The sequence below is a fragment of the Stenella coeruleoalba genome (assembly GCF_951394435.1).
Source record: "Stenella coeruleoalba genome assembly, chromosome: 17".
NCBI lineage: Eukaryota > Metazoa > Chordata > Mammalia > Artiodactyla > Delphinidae > Stenella > Stenella coeruleoalba.
The window spans coordinates 6,637,533-6,654,002 of record NC_137163.1 but is presented as its reverse complement, the minus strand read 5'-3'; the positions used below and the strand labels follow the sequence as shown (position 1 = coordinate 6,654,002).

The 16,470-nt window shown below is 48.1% G+C and overlaps 1 protein-coding gene across 7 annotated transcripts in view; it reads right to left on the bottom strand.

The window, feature by feature from the left end:
• Positions 1-16,470, bottom strand: part of ZFAT (zinc finger and AT-hook domain containing) — a 376,612-nt gene that overhangs the window by 344,538 nt on the left and 15,604 nt on the right. For 4 of the 7 annotated variants that reach the window (XR_013824727.1, XM_079902394.1, XM_079902391.1 and 1 more), the window contains exons 1-2: positions 2,763-3,347; positions 1,183-1,359 (exon numbers count right to left, since the gene is read on the bottom strand). Coding sequence is in view for 6 of the 7 variants with exons in the window: in XM_079902394.1 (XP_079758520.1) it covers positions 1,183-1,359; positions 2,763-3,066 (481 nt within the window). In the remaining variant the exon portion in view is untranslated. Of the gene's footprint in view, positions 1-1,182; positions 1,360-2,762; positions 3,348-3,652; positions 4,088-16,470 lie in introns of those variants that run through there. The other 3 variants (XM_079902395.1, XM_079902393.1, XM_079902396.1) reach the window with 2 other exon arrangements.

The window sequence follows — 16,470 nt, the reverse complement described above, 5'->3', positions numbered from 1 at the left end:
AGTTTTCACCTTATGCCAGTAACAAGTAGAATTTCTCCTAACTTCTCAACAACTCAATCTTCTGTCAGGCGTGTTTCTCTGAGTACCCTGGGAACGGCCAGAGGGACTCAAACAAAACATTTTGTGTCTGGAGTCTCTCCTTGTTAACGGTGTCAGACAGATGATCAGTAAGCCAGCCTCTTCAGAAATGCCAGTGTAAATATTCCCAAGAAAGAGCAATTGGATTATTAGTGTGACTAACGAATCCTGCGACGGGACGTTTACTGCCACAGATCGAGCTTCTGCACAGGAGACTGGCCATCATCTCTCATCGTATGAAGATAGTTTTGTGGGGACTTTTTCTGACTCTGGTTTTCAGCTGCTCCTCCTATACTATATATTTTCTTCATCTGTGGGGACCTAATTACAGTGCCTGGATGGTTTCTCTAATCCATCCACCTGCTGCATCTGATGCCATTCAGTAGGAAGTGTCTGGACACTGCAAACAAGATGTGTCTCACTTCTGACACTGACTGTGAACCTGAAGGATTCTGCGAATCAAAGCTCTGTGATGGGAATCCCTGTTGCAGGTACAGATGAGCAGTCCAGCCGTGCTGTTTCGAAGATTATATATCCTTATTCATTCATGATGTATGTTATCATAACAGATTCCCTTTCATCTTCTTTGTTCCAGGCATCATCCTTGGTGCTGTCACCATATCTTTGACTTCATCCTCACAGACCCCCTTGCGACAGGCAGATTTGTCTTCATTTTTCAGATGAGCAAAGTGAGGCTCAGAGGAGTAACATCATTTGCTTCAGGTAATGCAGTAGCAGGTGCTGGCGCTGGGTTAAACATGCTTGTCTGACAATAAGCTCGTGCTTTTTACCCGGCTGGATGGTGTCAATTCCTTTCATTTATTCATTCATTCATTCACTCATTCATCCCTCCATCTACCAACCAGGCATTGGAGGAACACCTACAGAGCCTGGGTACAGGGAATTCAAACACACAATCTTACTTGAGCAGATCTACAAATGGAAATTATTGTGACCTCCGGTTGGAGATTTGGATTTTTATGAGACCCTATGCCCACCAGACAGAAACTGAGAATCAAAGTATTTGAGAGCAAATAAGCACCATCATCGCCCTCAGGCACACCGTGGGCGTGCCGCCCTCGCCCAGCACCCCAGCCCCCTTACCATCTCCGGTTTTGCCTGGGTTGGTGGGTTCAGGGGTACTCAGAGGCCTCAGGGGAATGATGATCTCATCCACATTAACCCCCTCTTCTGCGTGCTTCTCAGAAACGTGGGAGAGGAGTTCCGATTGACTTGGTGAGAAAAGGTTACAACATTTACACATGAAGATGGCTGGGTTTTCTGTAAGGAAAAAAAAAGCAAAATATGTTATTTCATTTTCACCAAAACAGTGACTACATCCAAATGCCAAAGAAAAATACTGAAGGTTGCTCTTCTGAGCAATCGCCAGGCACCAACAGGTGTGTCCCTCTGGTGGACGCTGCACGGCCAGGCAGCTCACTTCTAACTTCAGGTGGCCCCGGTTGCCAGGAAATTCTTTCTTCAATATTCCAAAACCTCAGTCCTTCTGGACCGGGTCTAATATGGACCTCCCTGTTACCCTAATCCACTCAAGAGCCTAGGTTCGGGATTCACATAGCAAAGTAAGAAATGAATATGGAACTTGAAAACTAATGCAACCTTCAAATGAATGAACCACACTGACAACAATGAAGTATTCTAGTGAGACGCACTCAAATTAGGTGCAAGGAAAAAATGATCAAAACAGCACTTCTTAAGGGCCAAGCACCTTTCACTGGCGGGCACAGGAACTAAGAACAAGGAGAATGGGAAGCTGTTGCTTGCTTAAGCCATTTGATTTCTATTTAAAGCATTACCACCGTTCACAAATATTTATTAACAGTCCATTATGGTTCATCCCATTATACTAGGCTGGAAAACATATGGGGAAAGCAACTCATTTTTGAGTCCAATAAAATAATTACAGGCACATATAGGAATATTAAATTTAGGATCCAATAACAAAAGCTAGATTGTTTTCCCACATTCACACTGAAAGGAAGAATTGGTATGATGGCTTTGAAGGTTCAATTTCCAACTCCAGACCCTAAATGCTGTAAGGCTGGATGAACTCGGAGAGGTAGTAATGATCTCTCGGTTGCAACACTGAACAGGAAATGCAGGTAACAAGTCTCCTCTGCAGCGGGAACCCAGGAGGCTCAGTAAGCCACGCCCTGATTCAGTGCAAGCCTCCACCTACTCAGTGCTCTCGCCCGGCCGCTGTAACCGCTGAAAATCCACCCCACGCTGCCGGGCTCCCGACACGCACCACCGCCAGCCTCACGGGGACTGTTAACACGGCCTCGTGCAAGGCGTCGAGGCCACCGACTCTGCCAATGGCAAACAAGTCTATCGCGCCTCTTCCTCCCTCCTCGGCCCCGTGCTCACAGCCAGCTGCCGACTGGCTTCCCATTTCACTGAAGCGTCCAGAAGGCGGTGCCAGAGCCTCCTGGAGCAGCCGCCCACCTGCCGCTCCTGCCGGGAGGAGAGAGGGCCCAGCAGCGGCACAGAAGGGGGCTGAATGCGGCGTGGTTCACCCCGGGGCAGGCAGAATGTCGAACACATTCCAGCAGCTCGTGGAGGTGAGAGAAAGCAGACCAGCACGGAAACGCTGCTGATGCTTTCTCACTTTTACAACGCACCCTGAGCGCCTACACCTGGAAGACTGCTCGGCCGGCCCTCACCTGGGAAGGCACAGGACACAGGGCAACGCCGGGGCTTCCCTGGTGGCGCAGTGGTTGAGAGTCCGCCTGCCGATGCAGGGGACGCGGGTTCGTGCCCCGGTCTGGGAAGATCCCACATGCCACGGAGTGGCTGGGCCCGTGAGCCATGGCCGCTGAGCCTGCGCGTCCGGAGCCTGTTGCTCCGCAACGGGAGAGGCCACAGCAGTGAGAGACCCGCGTACCGCAAAAAAAAAAAAAAAAAAAAAGGGCTACGCCGTGTCCCATGTGCTCCAAACCCCAGCCTCTCCCACCGCCTCAATGACATGCTCTCGAAACTCTGCTTCTCTTCAGTTTTAGTCAGAATGTGGCAAAGGTACAATTCAAGGCCCAAGCATTTAAAGCCTAGTTATTCAGAAGCCAGTTAGGGCCTAAATCCACTTCAGTTTTAGGCAGAAACTTGCTGAGGTAGAATCCAGGGCCTAAGCATTTTAAAGCCTAGTTATTCAGAAGAGGGGGGCTTCCGGGAAGATGGCGGAAGAGTAAGACGCGGAGATCACCTTCCTCCCCACAGATACACCAGAAATACATCTACACGTGGAACAACTCCTACAGAACACCTACTGAACGCTGGCAGAAGACCTCAGGCCTCCCAAAAGGCAAGAAACCCCCCACGTACCTGGGTAGGGCAAAAGAAAAAACAGAGACAAAAGAATAGGGACGGGACCTGCACCAGTGGGAGGGAGACGTGAGGGAGGAAATGTTTCCACACGCTAGGAGCCCCTTCGCGGGCGGAGACTGCGGGTGGCGGAGGGGGAAAGCTTCGGAGCCGCGGAGGAGAGCACAGCAACAGGGGTACGGAGGGCAAAGCGGGGGGATTCCTGCACAGAGGCTCAGGGCCGACCGGCACTCACCAGCCCGAGAGGCTTGTCTGCTCCCCCGCCGGGGCGGGCGGGGCTGGGAGCTGAGGCTCGGGCTTCGGTCGGAGCGCAGGGAGAGGACTGGGATTGGCGGCGCGAACACAGCCTGCAGGGGTTAGTGCGCCACGGCTGGCCAGGAGGCAGTCCGGGGAAAAGTCTGGAGCTGCCGAAAAGGCAAGAGACTTTTTCTTCCCTCTTTGTTTCCTGGTGCGCGAGGAGAGGGGATTGAGAGTGCTGCTTAAAGGAGCTCCAGAGACGGGCGCGAGCCGCGGCTAAAAGCGCGGACCCCAGAGATGGGCATGAGACGCTAAGGCTGCTGCTGCCGCCACCAAGAAGCCTGTGTGCGAGCACAGGTCACTCTCCACACCTCCCTTCCGGGGAGCCTGTGCAGCCCGCCACTGCCAGGGTCCCGGGATCCAGGGACAACTTCCGGGAGAAGGCACTGCGCGCCTCAGGCTCGTGCAACGTCACGCCGGCCTCTGCCGCCGCAGCCCCGCCCCGCACTCCGTGCCCCTCCCCCCTCCCCCCCCCCCCCCGCCCGGCCTGAGTGAGCCAGAGCCCCCAAGTCAGCTGCTCCTTTAACCCCGTCCTGTCTGAGCAAAGGACAGACGCCCTCCGGCGACCTACATGCAGAGGCGGGGCCGAATCCAAAGCTGAGCCCCGGGAGCTGTGAGAACAAAGAGAAAGGGAAACCTCTCCCAGCAGCCTCATGAGCAGCGGATTAAAGCTCCACAATCAACTTGATGTAACCTGCATCTGTGGAATACCTGAATAGACAACCAATCATCCCAAATTAAGGAGCCGTGTGGATGAAAGGTTCTTGGTGCTGCAGTCAGGAGTCAGTGCTGTGCCTCTGAGGTGGGAGAGACAACTTCAGGACACTGGTCCACAAGAGACCTCCCAGCTCCACATAATATCAAACAGCGAAAATCTCCCGGAGATCTCCATCTCAACATCAGCACCCAGCTTCACTCAACGACCAGCAAGCTACAATGCTGGACAACATATGCCAAACAACTAGCAAAACAGGAGCACAACCCCACCCATTAGCAGAGAGGCTGCCTAAAATCATAATACGTCCACAGACACCCCAAAACACACCACCAGATGTGGACCTGCCCACCAGAAAGACAAGATCCAGCCTTATCCACCAGAACACAGGCACTAGTCCCCTCCACCAGGAAGCCTACACAACCCACTGATCCAACCTTAGCCACTGGGGACAGACACCAAAAATGGGAACTACGAACCTGAAGCCTGCAAAAAGGAGACCACAAATACAGTAAGATAAGCAAAATGAGAAGACAGAAAAACACACAGCAGATGAAGGAACAAGATAAAAACCCACCAGACCTAACAAATGAAGAGGAAATAGGCAGTCTACCTGAAAAAGAATTCAGAGTAATGATAGTAAAGATGATCCAAAATTTTGGAAATAGAATGGACAAAATGCAAGAAACTTTAACAAGGACCTAGAAGAACTAAAGATGAAACAAACAACGATGAACAACACAATAAATGAAATGAAAAATACTCTAGATGGGATCAATAGCAGAATAACTGAGGCAGAAGAACGGATAAGTGACCTGGAAGATAAAATAGTGGAAATAACTACTGCAGAGCAGAATAAAGAATGAAAAGAACTGGGGACAGTCTCAGAGACCTCTGGGACAACATTAAATGCACCAACATTTGAATTATAGGGGTTCCAGAAGAAGAAGAGAAAAAGAAAGGGACTGAGAAAATATTTGAAGAGATTATAGTTGAAAACTTCCGTAATATGGGAAAGAAAATAGTTAATCAAGTCCAGGAAGCACAGAGAGTCCCATACAGGATAAATCCAAGGAGAAATACACCAAGACACAGATTAATCAAACTGTCAAAAATTAAATACAAAGAAAACATATTAAAAGCAGCAAGGGAAAAACAACAAATAATACACAAGGGAATCCCCATAAGGTTAACAGCTGTTCTTTCAGCAGAAACGCTGCAAGCCAGAAGGGACTGGTAGGACATATTGAAAGTGATGAAGGAGAAAAACCTGCAACCAAGATTACTCTACCCAGCAAGGATCTCATTCAGATTTGATGGAGAAATTAAAACCTTTACAGACAAGCAAAAGCTGAGAGGGTTCAGCACCACCAAACCAGCTTTACAACAACTGCTAAAGGAACTTCTCTAAGCAAGAAATACAAGAGAAGGAAAAGACCTACAATAACGAACCCAAATCAATTAACAAAATGGGAATAGAAATATTCCCATTATTCCAAATATCGATAATTACCTTAAATGTAAATGGACTAAATGCTCCCACCAAAAGACACAGATTGGCTGAATGGATACAAAAACAAGACCCATATATTTGCTGTGTACAAGAGACCGACTTCAGACCTAGAGACACATATAGACTGAAAGTAAGGGGATGGAAAAAGATATTTCATGCAAATGGAAACCAAAAGAAAGCTGGAGTAGCAATTTGCATATCAGACAAAATAGACTTTAAAATAAAGACTATTAGAAGAGACAAAGAAGGACACTACATAATGATCAAGGGATCGATCCAAGAAGAAGATATAACAATTGTAAATATTTATGCAGCCAACATAGAAGCACCTCAATACATAAGGCAAATACTAACAGCCATAAAAGGGGAAATCAGAATACAACAGCACATTAATAGGATCATACACCATGATCAAGTGGGGTTTATTCTAGGAATGCAAGGATTCTTCAATATACGCAAAACAATCAGTGTGATAAACCATATTAATAAATTGAAGGGGAAAAACCATATGATCATCTCAATAGATGCAAAGAAAGTTTTCGACAAAATTCAACACCCATGTATGATAAAAACCCTGCAGAAAGTAGGCATAGAGGGAACTTTCCTGAACATAATAAAGGCCATATATGACAAACCCACAGCCAACATCGTCCTCAATGGTGAAAAACTGAAAGCACTTCCACTAAGATCAGGAGCAAGACAAGATTGCCCACTCTCACCACTCTTATTCAACATAGTTTTGGAAGTTTTAGCCACAGCAATCAGAGAAGAAAAGGAAATAAAAGGAATCCAAATTGGAAAAGAAGAAGTAAAGCTGTCACTGTTTGCAGATGACATGATACTATACATAGAGAATCCTAAAGATGCTACCAGAAAACTACTAGAGCTAATCAATGAATTTGGTAAAGTAGCAGGATACAAAATTAATGCACAGAAATCTCTGGCATTCCTATACACTAATGATGAAAAATCTGAAAGTGAAATCAAGAAAACACTCCCATTTACCACTGCAACAAAAAGAATAAAATATCTAGGAATAAACCTACCTAAGGAGACAAAAGACCTGTATGCAGAAAATTATAAGACACTGATGAAAGAAATTAAAGATGATACAAATAGCTGGAGAGATATACCATGTTCTTCGATTGGAAGAATCAACATTGTGAAAATGACTCTACTACCCAAAGCAATCTACAGATTCAATGCAATCCCTATCAAACTACCACTGGTATTTTTCACAGAACTAGAACAAAAAACTTCACAATTTGTATGGAAACACAAAAGACCCCGAATAGCAAAGCAATCTTGAGAACGACAAACGGAGCTGGAGGAATCAGGCTCCCTGACTTCAGACTATACTACAAAGCTACAGTAATCAAGACAGTATGGTACTGGCACAAAAACAGAAAGATAGCTCAATGGAACAGGACAGAAAGCCCAGAGATAAACCCACGCACATATGGTCATCTTATCTTTGATAAAGGAGGCAGGAATGTACAGTGGAGAAAGGACAGCCTCTTCAATAAGTGGCGCTGGGAAAACTGGACAGGTACATGTAAAAGTATGAGATTAGATCACTCCCTAACACCATACACAAAAATAAGCTCAAAATGGATTAAAGACCTAAATGTAAGGCCAGAAGCTATCAAACTCTTAGAGGAAAACATAGGGAGAACACTCTATGACATAAATCACAGCAAGATCCTTTTGACCCACCTCCTAGAGAAATGGAAATAAAAACAAAAATAAACAAATGGGACCTAATGAAACTTCAAAGCTTTTGCACAGCAAAGGAAACCATAAACAAGAACAAAAGACAACCCTCAGGATGGGAGAAAATATTTGCAAATGAAGCAACTGACAAAGGATTATCTCCAAAATGTATAAGCAGCTCATGCAGCTCAATAACAAAAAACCAAACAACCCAATCCAAAAATGGGCAGAAGACCTAAATAAACATTTCTCCAAAGAAGATATACAGACTGCCAACAAACACATGAAAGAATGCTCAACTTCATTAATCATTAGAGAAATGCAAATCAAAACTACAATGAGATATCATCTCACACCAGTCAGAATGGCCATATCAAAAAATCTACAAACAATAAATGCTGGAGAGGGTGTGGAGAAAAGGGAACCCTCTTGCACTGTTGGTGGGAATGTAAATTGATACAGCGACTGTGAAGAACAGTATGGAGGTTCCTTAAAAAAACTACCAATAGAACTACCTTATGACCCAGCAATCCCACTGCTGGGCATATACCCTGAGAAAACCATAATTCAAAAAGAGTCATGTACCAAAATGTTCATTGCAGCTCTATTTACAATAGCCCGGAGATGGAAACAACCTAAGTGTCCATCATCGGATGAATGGATAAAGAAGATGTGGCACATATATACAATGGAATATTACTCAGCCATAAAAAGAAACGAAATTGAGCTATTTGTAGTGAGGTGGATAGACCTAGAGTCTGTCATACGAGTGAAATAAGTCAGAAAGAGAAAGACAAATACCGTATGCTAACACATATATATGGAATTTAAGAAAAAAAAATGTCATGAAGAACCTAGGGGCAAGACAGGAATAAAGACACAGACCTACTAGAGAACGGACTTGAGGATACGGGGAGGGGGAAGGGTAAGCTGTGACAAAGCGAGAGAGAGGCATGGACATATATACACTACCAAACGTAAGGTAGATAGCTAGTGGGAAGCAGCCGCATAGCACAGGGAGATCAGCTCGGTGCTTTGTGACCGCCTGGAGGAGTGGGAGGGAGGGAGACGTAAGAGGGAAGAGATATGGGAACATATGTATATGTATAACTGATTCACTTTGTTATAAAGCAGAAACTAACACACCATTTTAAAGCAATTATACTCTGCTGCCCTCTGCACGCCATGACTGCTCCCATCTTACCACAAAACCAAACAAAAATCTCTCTTGATCGCCACTCCCCCAATCTCCCCGACCCCATTTTCCTCCTCTTTACAGCAAGATCAGAAAGGAGACGAGGAGGCAAAGCAGTGGACCTACACGGTGCCGCCACAATGAGGATGGAGCCCGCGAGGCCCCATCACAGAAATGAGGCCCTCTCTGCCTTCAGAGAAAGGGTTTTCTCCATGAGTAAGCTGGTGAGATAATGACCTACGAGAATTCTTTCCCACCAAATGGCACATGAAACAGAAATTTAACAAAGCAGAACATTGCTTCGTCAATGAAAATCTCTCATGAATACCGTCAATCGATATTTTATTTTTTTCCAAGAAATGCTTGATTCCTAAGGAACCCAAAATGCTTCCAAAACAGGAAGAGATTAAGTGATAGCTTTTTTCTTCATAAGAGGCCATGTGGTTTTCAACGTGTACCCTGCTGCTCCTATGACGACCCTATGATTTAGGCAAAAGGGGGTCTGTCACCCCTGTTCCACAGTGGAGGAAACTGAGACGGGGAGGAGACGCAACCTGCCCAGGTCAAACCCAGACTCTCTGCCACCTGCTGTGGACATGAACTCTGTTTGGCTGCAGACCATGAGCTGAGTGCCTCCAAGTTACAGCTAAAACGCTTATCCCTGTAGCCAACTGAGTCTGAAATGAAAATCATTACAGAGCAGAGCATAATCCCCAAATTACGTATCAAGTTCTTTCTTGGTGATTTCGGCATCCACAGAGCAGCGGCCACAGGGTGGGCCCCAGTGCAGGCACCAGGGACGCAAAGATGAATCAGGCATGAGGTCCTGCACAGAGGAGGCCACCAGCCCACGGGGGAAACAGACACGCCCAGAACAATGGCATCTTAGGGTTTTTACTGAAACAATTTCCCTACAGACCAGGACGTATTCTTGATTCCCGTTATGCTTTCAGGAGAAAGGGAATTCTGCGACACGTAACAGAGCAGCGCTGCCGGGGACCACAGGGTTACTGTGAGGGGTCCCTTAGTTCCCAGGCACACCAGGCATTGTCTGGAGACCAAACAAATACAACTACTTTTGCATCTGCATGTGACCAAGTGTTGGCATCAGCTGTAACTAACCTACTGCCCCGTGTCCCACAGAGCCTGGAGGCCTGAGCAGCCCGGAGTGCCGCCTGGCCTTGGCCATCTGCCATCAATCAGTACATCTCCCGAATGCCCACCGTACGTCCAGTGCTGGGCCTGGGGTCCCCGAGGTGCAGGCAGAGACAAGCACACATGAGCAAGGACAACTGTCACAGAGGAGCATGCGAGGGAGACAGCGTGGGGGACCGACATCTGCACTGAGACCACAGAAGCCAGCGGGTCCCGGGGAGCCCGGCTCAGCAGCCCCGCCGCGGGGCCCGCACTCGGAATGGCTGACAGGAACACGCCCTGCCACCAGCGAAGGGGCCAGGAGCCCTCGAAGACGCCCGCTCGTGTCTTCTGAGCAGCGGTCCCACTTCTCGAGATCCAGTCTTCAGGAGCATCCGCAACGCGGACAGGATTGTGCGCAGAGATGCTCAGCACGGAGGCCCCTGTCAAGCTCCAGAAGCCACCGCGTGCTCTGCAGCGGGCACGTCAGGGCACATCCGCCAGAGAAACTCCACGCAGCTGCTGAAAATCATATTTTCGAAGAACCTGAGTGACACGGAAAATGCTCAGAATAAACGTTCAACTCTACAGAGTGGGACACACCACAACTCGGTACGTACGTGACTTTGTTCCCAATGGGGACACGTGGTTTCCGGGCAGATGGATGGAAGAACAGATGGCCAGGCTGAAAGGAAATACAGCAAGACCCTGCCTGCCGGACTCTTCTTTATAGGCACTTATGGATTTTCCACAATGAGCCTATATGAGTTTTAAAACTCAGGAAGGTTGCTAGACCTCCTGAGAAGTGAGGCAACAGGTAAACAGAGGAGTCAGGACACGGCTCAGTGATGAGCGCTGAGCAGCTCAGGCAGGGCGGCCTCTTGTTCAAGGCCATGTCCCCCAGCCCGGCCAGGAAAGGCGTTCAAGGAATGTGCAAGCCAGCCAAGACCGGTGCTGCAAACAACAGACATGGTGGGAAGAGGGAAGGCAGGGATCCTCGGCTAAAGTGCCTGGAAGGCTTCCAGGAGGAGGCACTGAATGGCCTGTGAAAGTGGCCCTGACTCGGGCTCCAGGCCACACCCCACAACATGACCTCACGCACTCCCCCACCTCCTGGCCCGCCAGGATTCTCGTCCCCACGCAACAGGGTCAGGACTGGGGTTTGGAGAGGCTGACCTCGAGGCAGGGCCCAGCTTTACCTGAGCCAGGCCCAGCGTCTCCGATGGGCCACTCGGTCCTTCCGGGGTCAGCGCTGGCAGGGAACACGGCCCCACAACAGCCAGCGGGACTACAGGAGCCTCCCGCACCGGGCCAGTGGGGGCCAGCTGTGCTCCCAGCCGTGCAGTCTTGTACTAGGAGCGGCCTGTTCAGAAGCCCCGGCAGTGTTCCCTCTGGAACATCCTCTGCGAACCGCCCCCAGGCCTCTGACAAGGAGGGAAACCGTGCACTCTTTAGATATGTTCATACAGCGGTGTATCAGCAAGATGCCAAAACATGCAAGGAAAGTGTCAGATCAGGCCGCATCCCACAAATATTAAGAATTGTTAACCTACCAAAATAACAACAAAGCAGCTCTTTTCATTTCTTTATAGTAGACTAATATGAAAAAACTGGATCTTACGCCCTGAAATATAATCATAATTATGTTGTCAGCAAATTCTGATGAAGATGCCACAATTTGGATGCATCTTTAGGTTCAATTACTGTGTACCCGTCCTTAACAAAAGGATTCAAAGGGAAAATGACGTGTTCAGCACAAGGAAAATCACAGAGGTTTGGGGTCTGAGCATCCAATTTCCATGAACTTTTGCCAGTTTTTAATCAGCTACTCTGTACTGTTAAAAAGGAAAAATCTTAAAATAACTGCATAAAGTCCTCGTTTCTGAACTCTGATTTGCAAACACTCCCAGCCAGGAACAGCCAGGTCCTGTCTGCAACCTCTGACCCCCTACCTGCTCACCCCTGCCTAGGAACCAGAGATGAACAAGGGCCTCTGACCACTCCTCCCAGAGGAAGGTCATGAACTGGAGGGCCTGTTGGTCCCGGGAGTGCGGTTGGGCCCCTCTGACCCTAGGAACGGCCACCGGGAGCTGACAGGTCACGGCATGGCGTGGCCAGGCCTCCCTCCCCCCTCCTCCTTTGGCAACGGGCAGCCCACACGTCGGCTGGAGCTGGCCTGCTCCTGAGGGGCCCCTCCCCATTCTCAGGCCCTCGAGTAAACAGGCGAGAAGGTCAGTCCAGCCTTGAGCTGAAGTCGTGTGCTCCGGCCGCTCACAGGACGTCCGGCCCAGCACACAATCAAGGGCGTCCTTTCCTTTTCGCTGTTGTCCTTTGTAAGTGCATCTCCTGCAGGGACTCAAGGGTGGGACGACCAGAGCAGGACGCGACCCAGGCATTCCAGGTCTCTCGGCCCTTAAGCCACCTTGTAAATTATTATTATTAATTATTACAGAAGTCGCAGGGCGAATCCGTGCTCGTTGTGTAACAGGCAACACAGAAGCACATGGAGCAGAGACAACCACCTGCCCATCCCCCTGAGAAGAACAGCGTCATTGAGCACAGAGCTTCTGCTGCGCGTCCAGGGACAGAAAGAGACAGAGACACCCCACGCACACGCCTCTGCTGCCCGCTGCCCCATCTCCCCCCACGCCCTGGGCCCTCCTCCCTCCCACCGCCCCCCAGTGCTGAGCTCCACACATAAGGAAGGGACGGGGTATCTGGTGTCGCTGACCTGGGGGTCTCAGGGACCCCGAGCAGAAACTCAAAATACGTTTTCTGACAGAAGCAACGTTATAAGTGGCCTCAAAGTGTGCAAGGTCTCGTGGGGACAGCCGGGACTAGGCGGGCAGGGTCCGGGATCCCAGCCCCTGAATGGCTGTGTACCCGTGGGCCCGGCACTGACTCCTTCACTCACAGTATAAAGGGCTGGAGAGGTAGCCCAGGACAGAAGTCCGCCCTGTGGTGCTTTTCAGTCTGGGTTTAATGACACTGGCATGACACAAACACAGCAGCCAGATTCACTGGAAACACACAGGCATCAGAGGGTTCTGGGGAAGGGAGATGGCACAGGTAAGCTGGTCCCGACATCCCAACTTCCTCCTTCCAAGCGCCAAGAGAGCGAGGGCCCACGTGAGGGCCCTCGCATCTACCCGAGGCCAGGCCAGACCATCGGAGACCAGGAGGAGGGAGGAGAGCTGCGGGGACCTACTCAGAGACACGGACTCCCAGCCACACCCTGAAACGTGCTTCATCCAAATGAAAGCTGACAAAAACCCAGCAGGGCATTATGGGGGTAAGAAAAGGAAGTGGCGGGAAGGTAGCCCCAGGGACAGGTCATACACGGCAAGGCCCTCCACGTGGGAAAGCAACTGGCAGAAATGGCAGAAGCCATCAGGGGTTAGATAACGGGGCATGGAGGGGTGTGGCGGCCTGCGTGGCCTGAAGGCTCCCAACGTACACGGATGTGGTTACACATCTCTCCTACGTTGCTCATGGGGATGCAAAACGGCACGGCCACTTTGGAAGACAGTTTGATAGTTTTTTATAAAACTAAACGTACTTCACAATAGAATCCTGCAGTCGTGCTCCTGGGTATTTACCCAAAGGAGTTGAAAATGTGTGTCCACACCAAAAGCTACAAACAAATATTTATAGCAGCTTTGTCCTAACTGCCAAAGCTTGGAAGCAGCCAAGATGTCCCTCAGTAGGCAGATGGATAAACTGTGGTACCTCCAGACAATGGAATGTCATTCAGCACTAAAAAGAAATGAGCTATTGGGAAGGGGGAAGGGGCAATACGGGGGTATGGGAGTAAGAGGTACAAACTATTAAGGATAAAATAAGCTCCAAGGATATATTGTACAATACCAGGAATATGGACAATATTTTATAATAACTATAAATGCAGTATAACCTTTAAAAATTGTGATCACTACATTGTACACCTGAAACTTACATAATACTGTACAGCAACTATACTTCAATTAAAAGAAAAAGAAAAAAAATAAGCTATCAAACTATGAAAAGACATGGAAGAGCCTGAAATGCATATTACTAAGCGGAAGAAGCCAATCTGAAAACGCTTCATACTGTATGATTCCAACTATATGACGTTCTGGGAAAGGCAAAGTTATGGAGACAGTAAAAAGATCTCCAGTAAAAAGACAGTAAAAAGGTGGCCACACTTGGGGTGGAGGGGCTGAACAGGCAGAGCACACAGGATTTTTAGGGTAGTGAAAATATTCTGCATGATACCGTAATAGTGGATACACGTCACTACATATCTGCCCAAACCCACAGAATGTGCAACAGCAAGAGTGAACCCTAATGTAAACTGTGGGCTTCGCGTGATGACAATGTGGCAGTGTAGGTTCTCCAACCGTAACAAATGCACCACCCTGGTAGGGATGTTGATAACAGGGGAGGCTGTGCCTACGTGTAGGCAGGGGGGATATAGGAGATCTGTACCTTCTTCTCAGTTTTGCTGAAAACTTAAAACTTCCCTTCAAAAAATAAAGTCTTTAAAACTATATATTGTGGCAAAAAGTTCCAGAAAGATGGAGCAGATATACTTTTCCCTATTCTTCCCACTAAGTGCAACCAAAACCCTGGACGTCACAGATAAAATACACATAAGACTGTGAAAGTCAGAGAGAAGGTGGAAGAGCAGCTAACACACCACCTTGCAACCTGAGACAGTAAGTGCCCGGGGCTTTCCCTTCACCCGCTCGGACTCAGAAGCAGAAGCACCAACAGGCACGGGAAAAAACAGCTCCAACAAGAGCCTGCTCTCGCTGGCCAACGGGCCAGGAAAGGGACAGCCTCACAAGACAGAAACCTTTTAGGCAATAGCCATCCTGCAACACTCAAACCCCACAGACAACACTGCAGCCCATCCCCACCCCTGCTAGAAGAATCAGTGACCTTGAAAATAGAACAATAAAAAACATACAATCTGAATAACAGAGAAAATAGACTGAAAAAGAACAAAGACAGCCTCAAGGACCTGTGGGACCGGAACCAAAGAAAGGCCTAACATTTGTGTCACTAGAGTCCCAGGAAAGGAGAAGGACAGTGGGGTGGGAAAGTATTCAGAGAAATAGTGGCTGAAAATTCCCCAAAGTTGGCAAAAGACATAAAGCCACACAGTCAAGAAGGTGAGCAAAGTCCAAACAGGGTAAACCCAGAGAAATCTATGACAAGACACATTATAATCAAGCTTCTGAAAACTAAAAACAGAGAGGAAACCTGAAATTAGCAAAAAACCCAGTTTCCTGTGTGGAAAAACCATACGATTGACAGCAGACTTCTCCTTAGACACGTGGAGGCCAGAAGGAAGTGGCACATTTTTCAGGTGCAAAAAGGAGAGAACTGTCCACCCATAATCCTACACCCAGCAAAACCATCCTTCAGGAATGAAGGAGAAACCAAAACATTCCCAGATGAAGGAAAAGAAAGAGAAGTTGTCACCAGCAGACCCAACCTACAAGAATGACCAAAGGAAGTTCTCTAAACAGAAGGAAAATGCTAAAACAATGACTCCTGCGACATCAAGAAAGGTAAAATGAACAAAGGAAAGTGTAAAAATATGGGCAAATACATCAGATTTCCTTTTTCCTGTTGATTTCCTAAATTACGTTTGACCATTAAACAAAAAGTATAACTCTGTCTGATGCGGTTCTCAACGTCTGCAGAAGAAACTTTTATGACAATTATAAACAGGGGAGGTAAAGGGACACAAGGCTGGGACTTCCCTGGTGGTCCAGTGGTTAGGACTCAGTGCTCTCGCTGCTGAGGGCCCAGGGTCGACCCCTGGTCGGGGAACTAAGATCCTGCAAGCTGTACCCCAAGGCCAAAAAGTAAATAAATAAATAAATAAAGGGACACAAGGTTTCTCCACTTCACTCAAACTGATAAAATGTCAACAAACAGCTCGGCATCTTGACTGCAGGTGTGGTTACACAGATCTACACATGTGGTAAAAATGTACCACACACGCCCATTGTACCAACATTAATTTCTTGGTTTTGATATTGCACAACAGTTTCACAAGATGTAACCACTGGGTTGGGATGATGAAAGAGTTCTGGAAAGGGCTTCCCTGGTGGTGCAGTGGTTAAGAATCTGCCTGCCAACGCAGGGGACAAGGGTTCAAGCCCTGGTCTGGGAAGATCCCACATGCCGCGGAGCAACGAAGCCCACGCGCCACAACTACTGAGCCTGCGCTCTAGAGCCCGCGAGCCACAACTACTGAGCCTACTTGCCACAACTACTGTAGCCTGCGTGCTAGAGCCTGTGCTCCACAACAAGAGAAGCCACCACAATGAGAAGCCCGCGCACCGCAATGAAGAGTAGCCCCCGCTCGCCACAACTAGAGAAAGCCCACGCGCAGCAACAAAGACCCAACACGGCCAAAAATAAATTAATTAATTTAATTAATTTTTTTAAAAAAAAGAGTTCTGGAGATGCATGGTGGTGATGATTGCA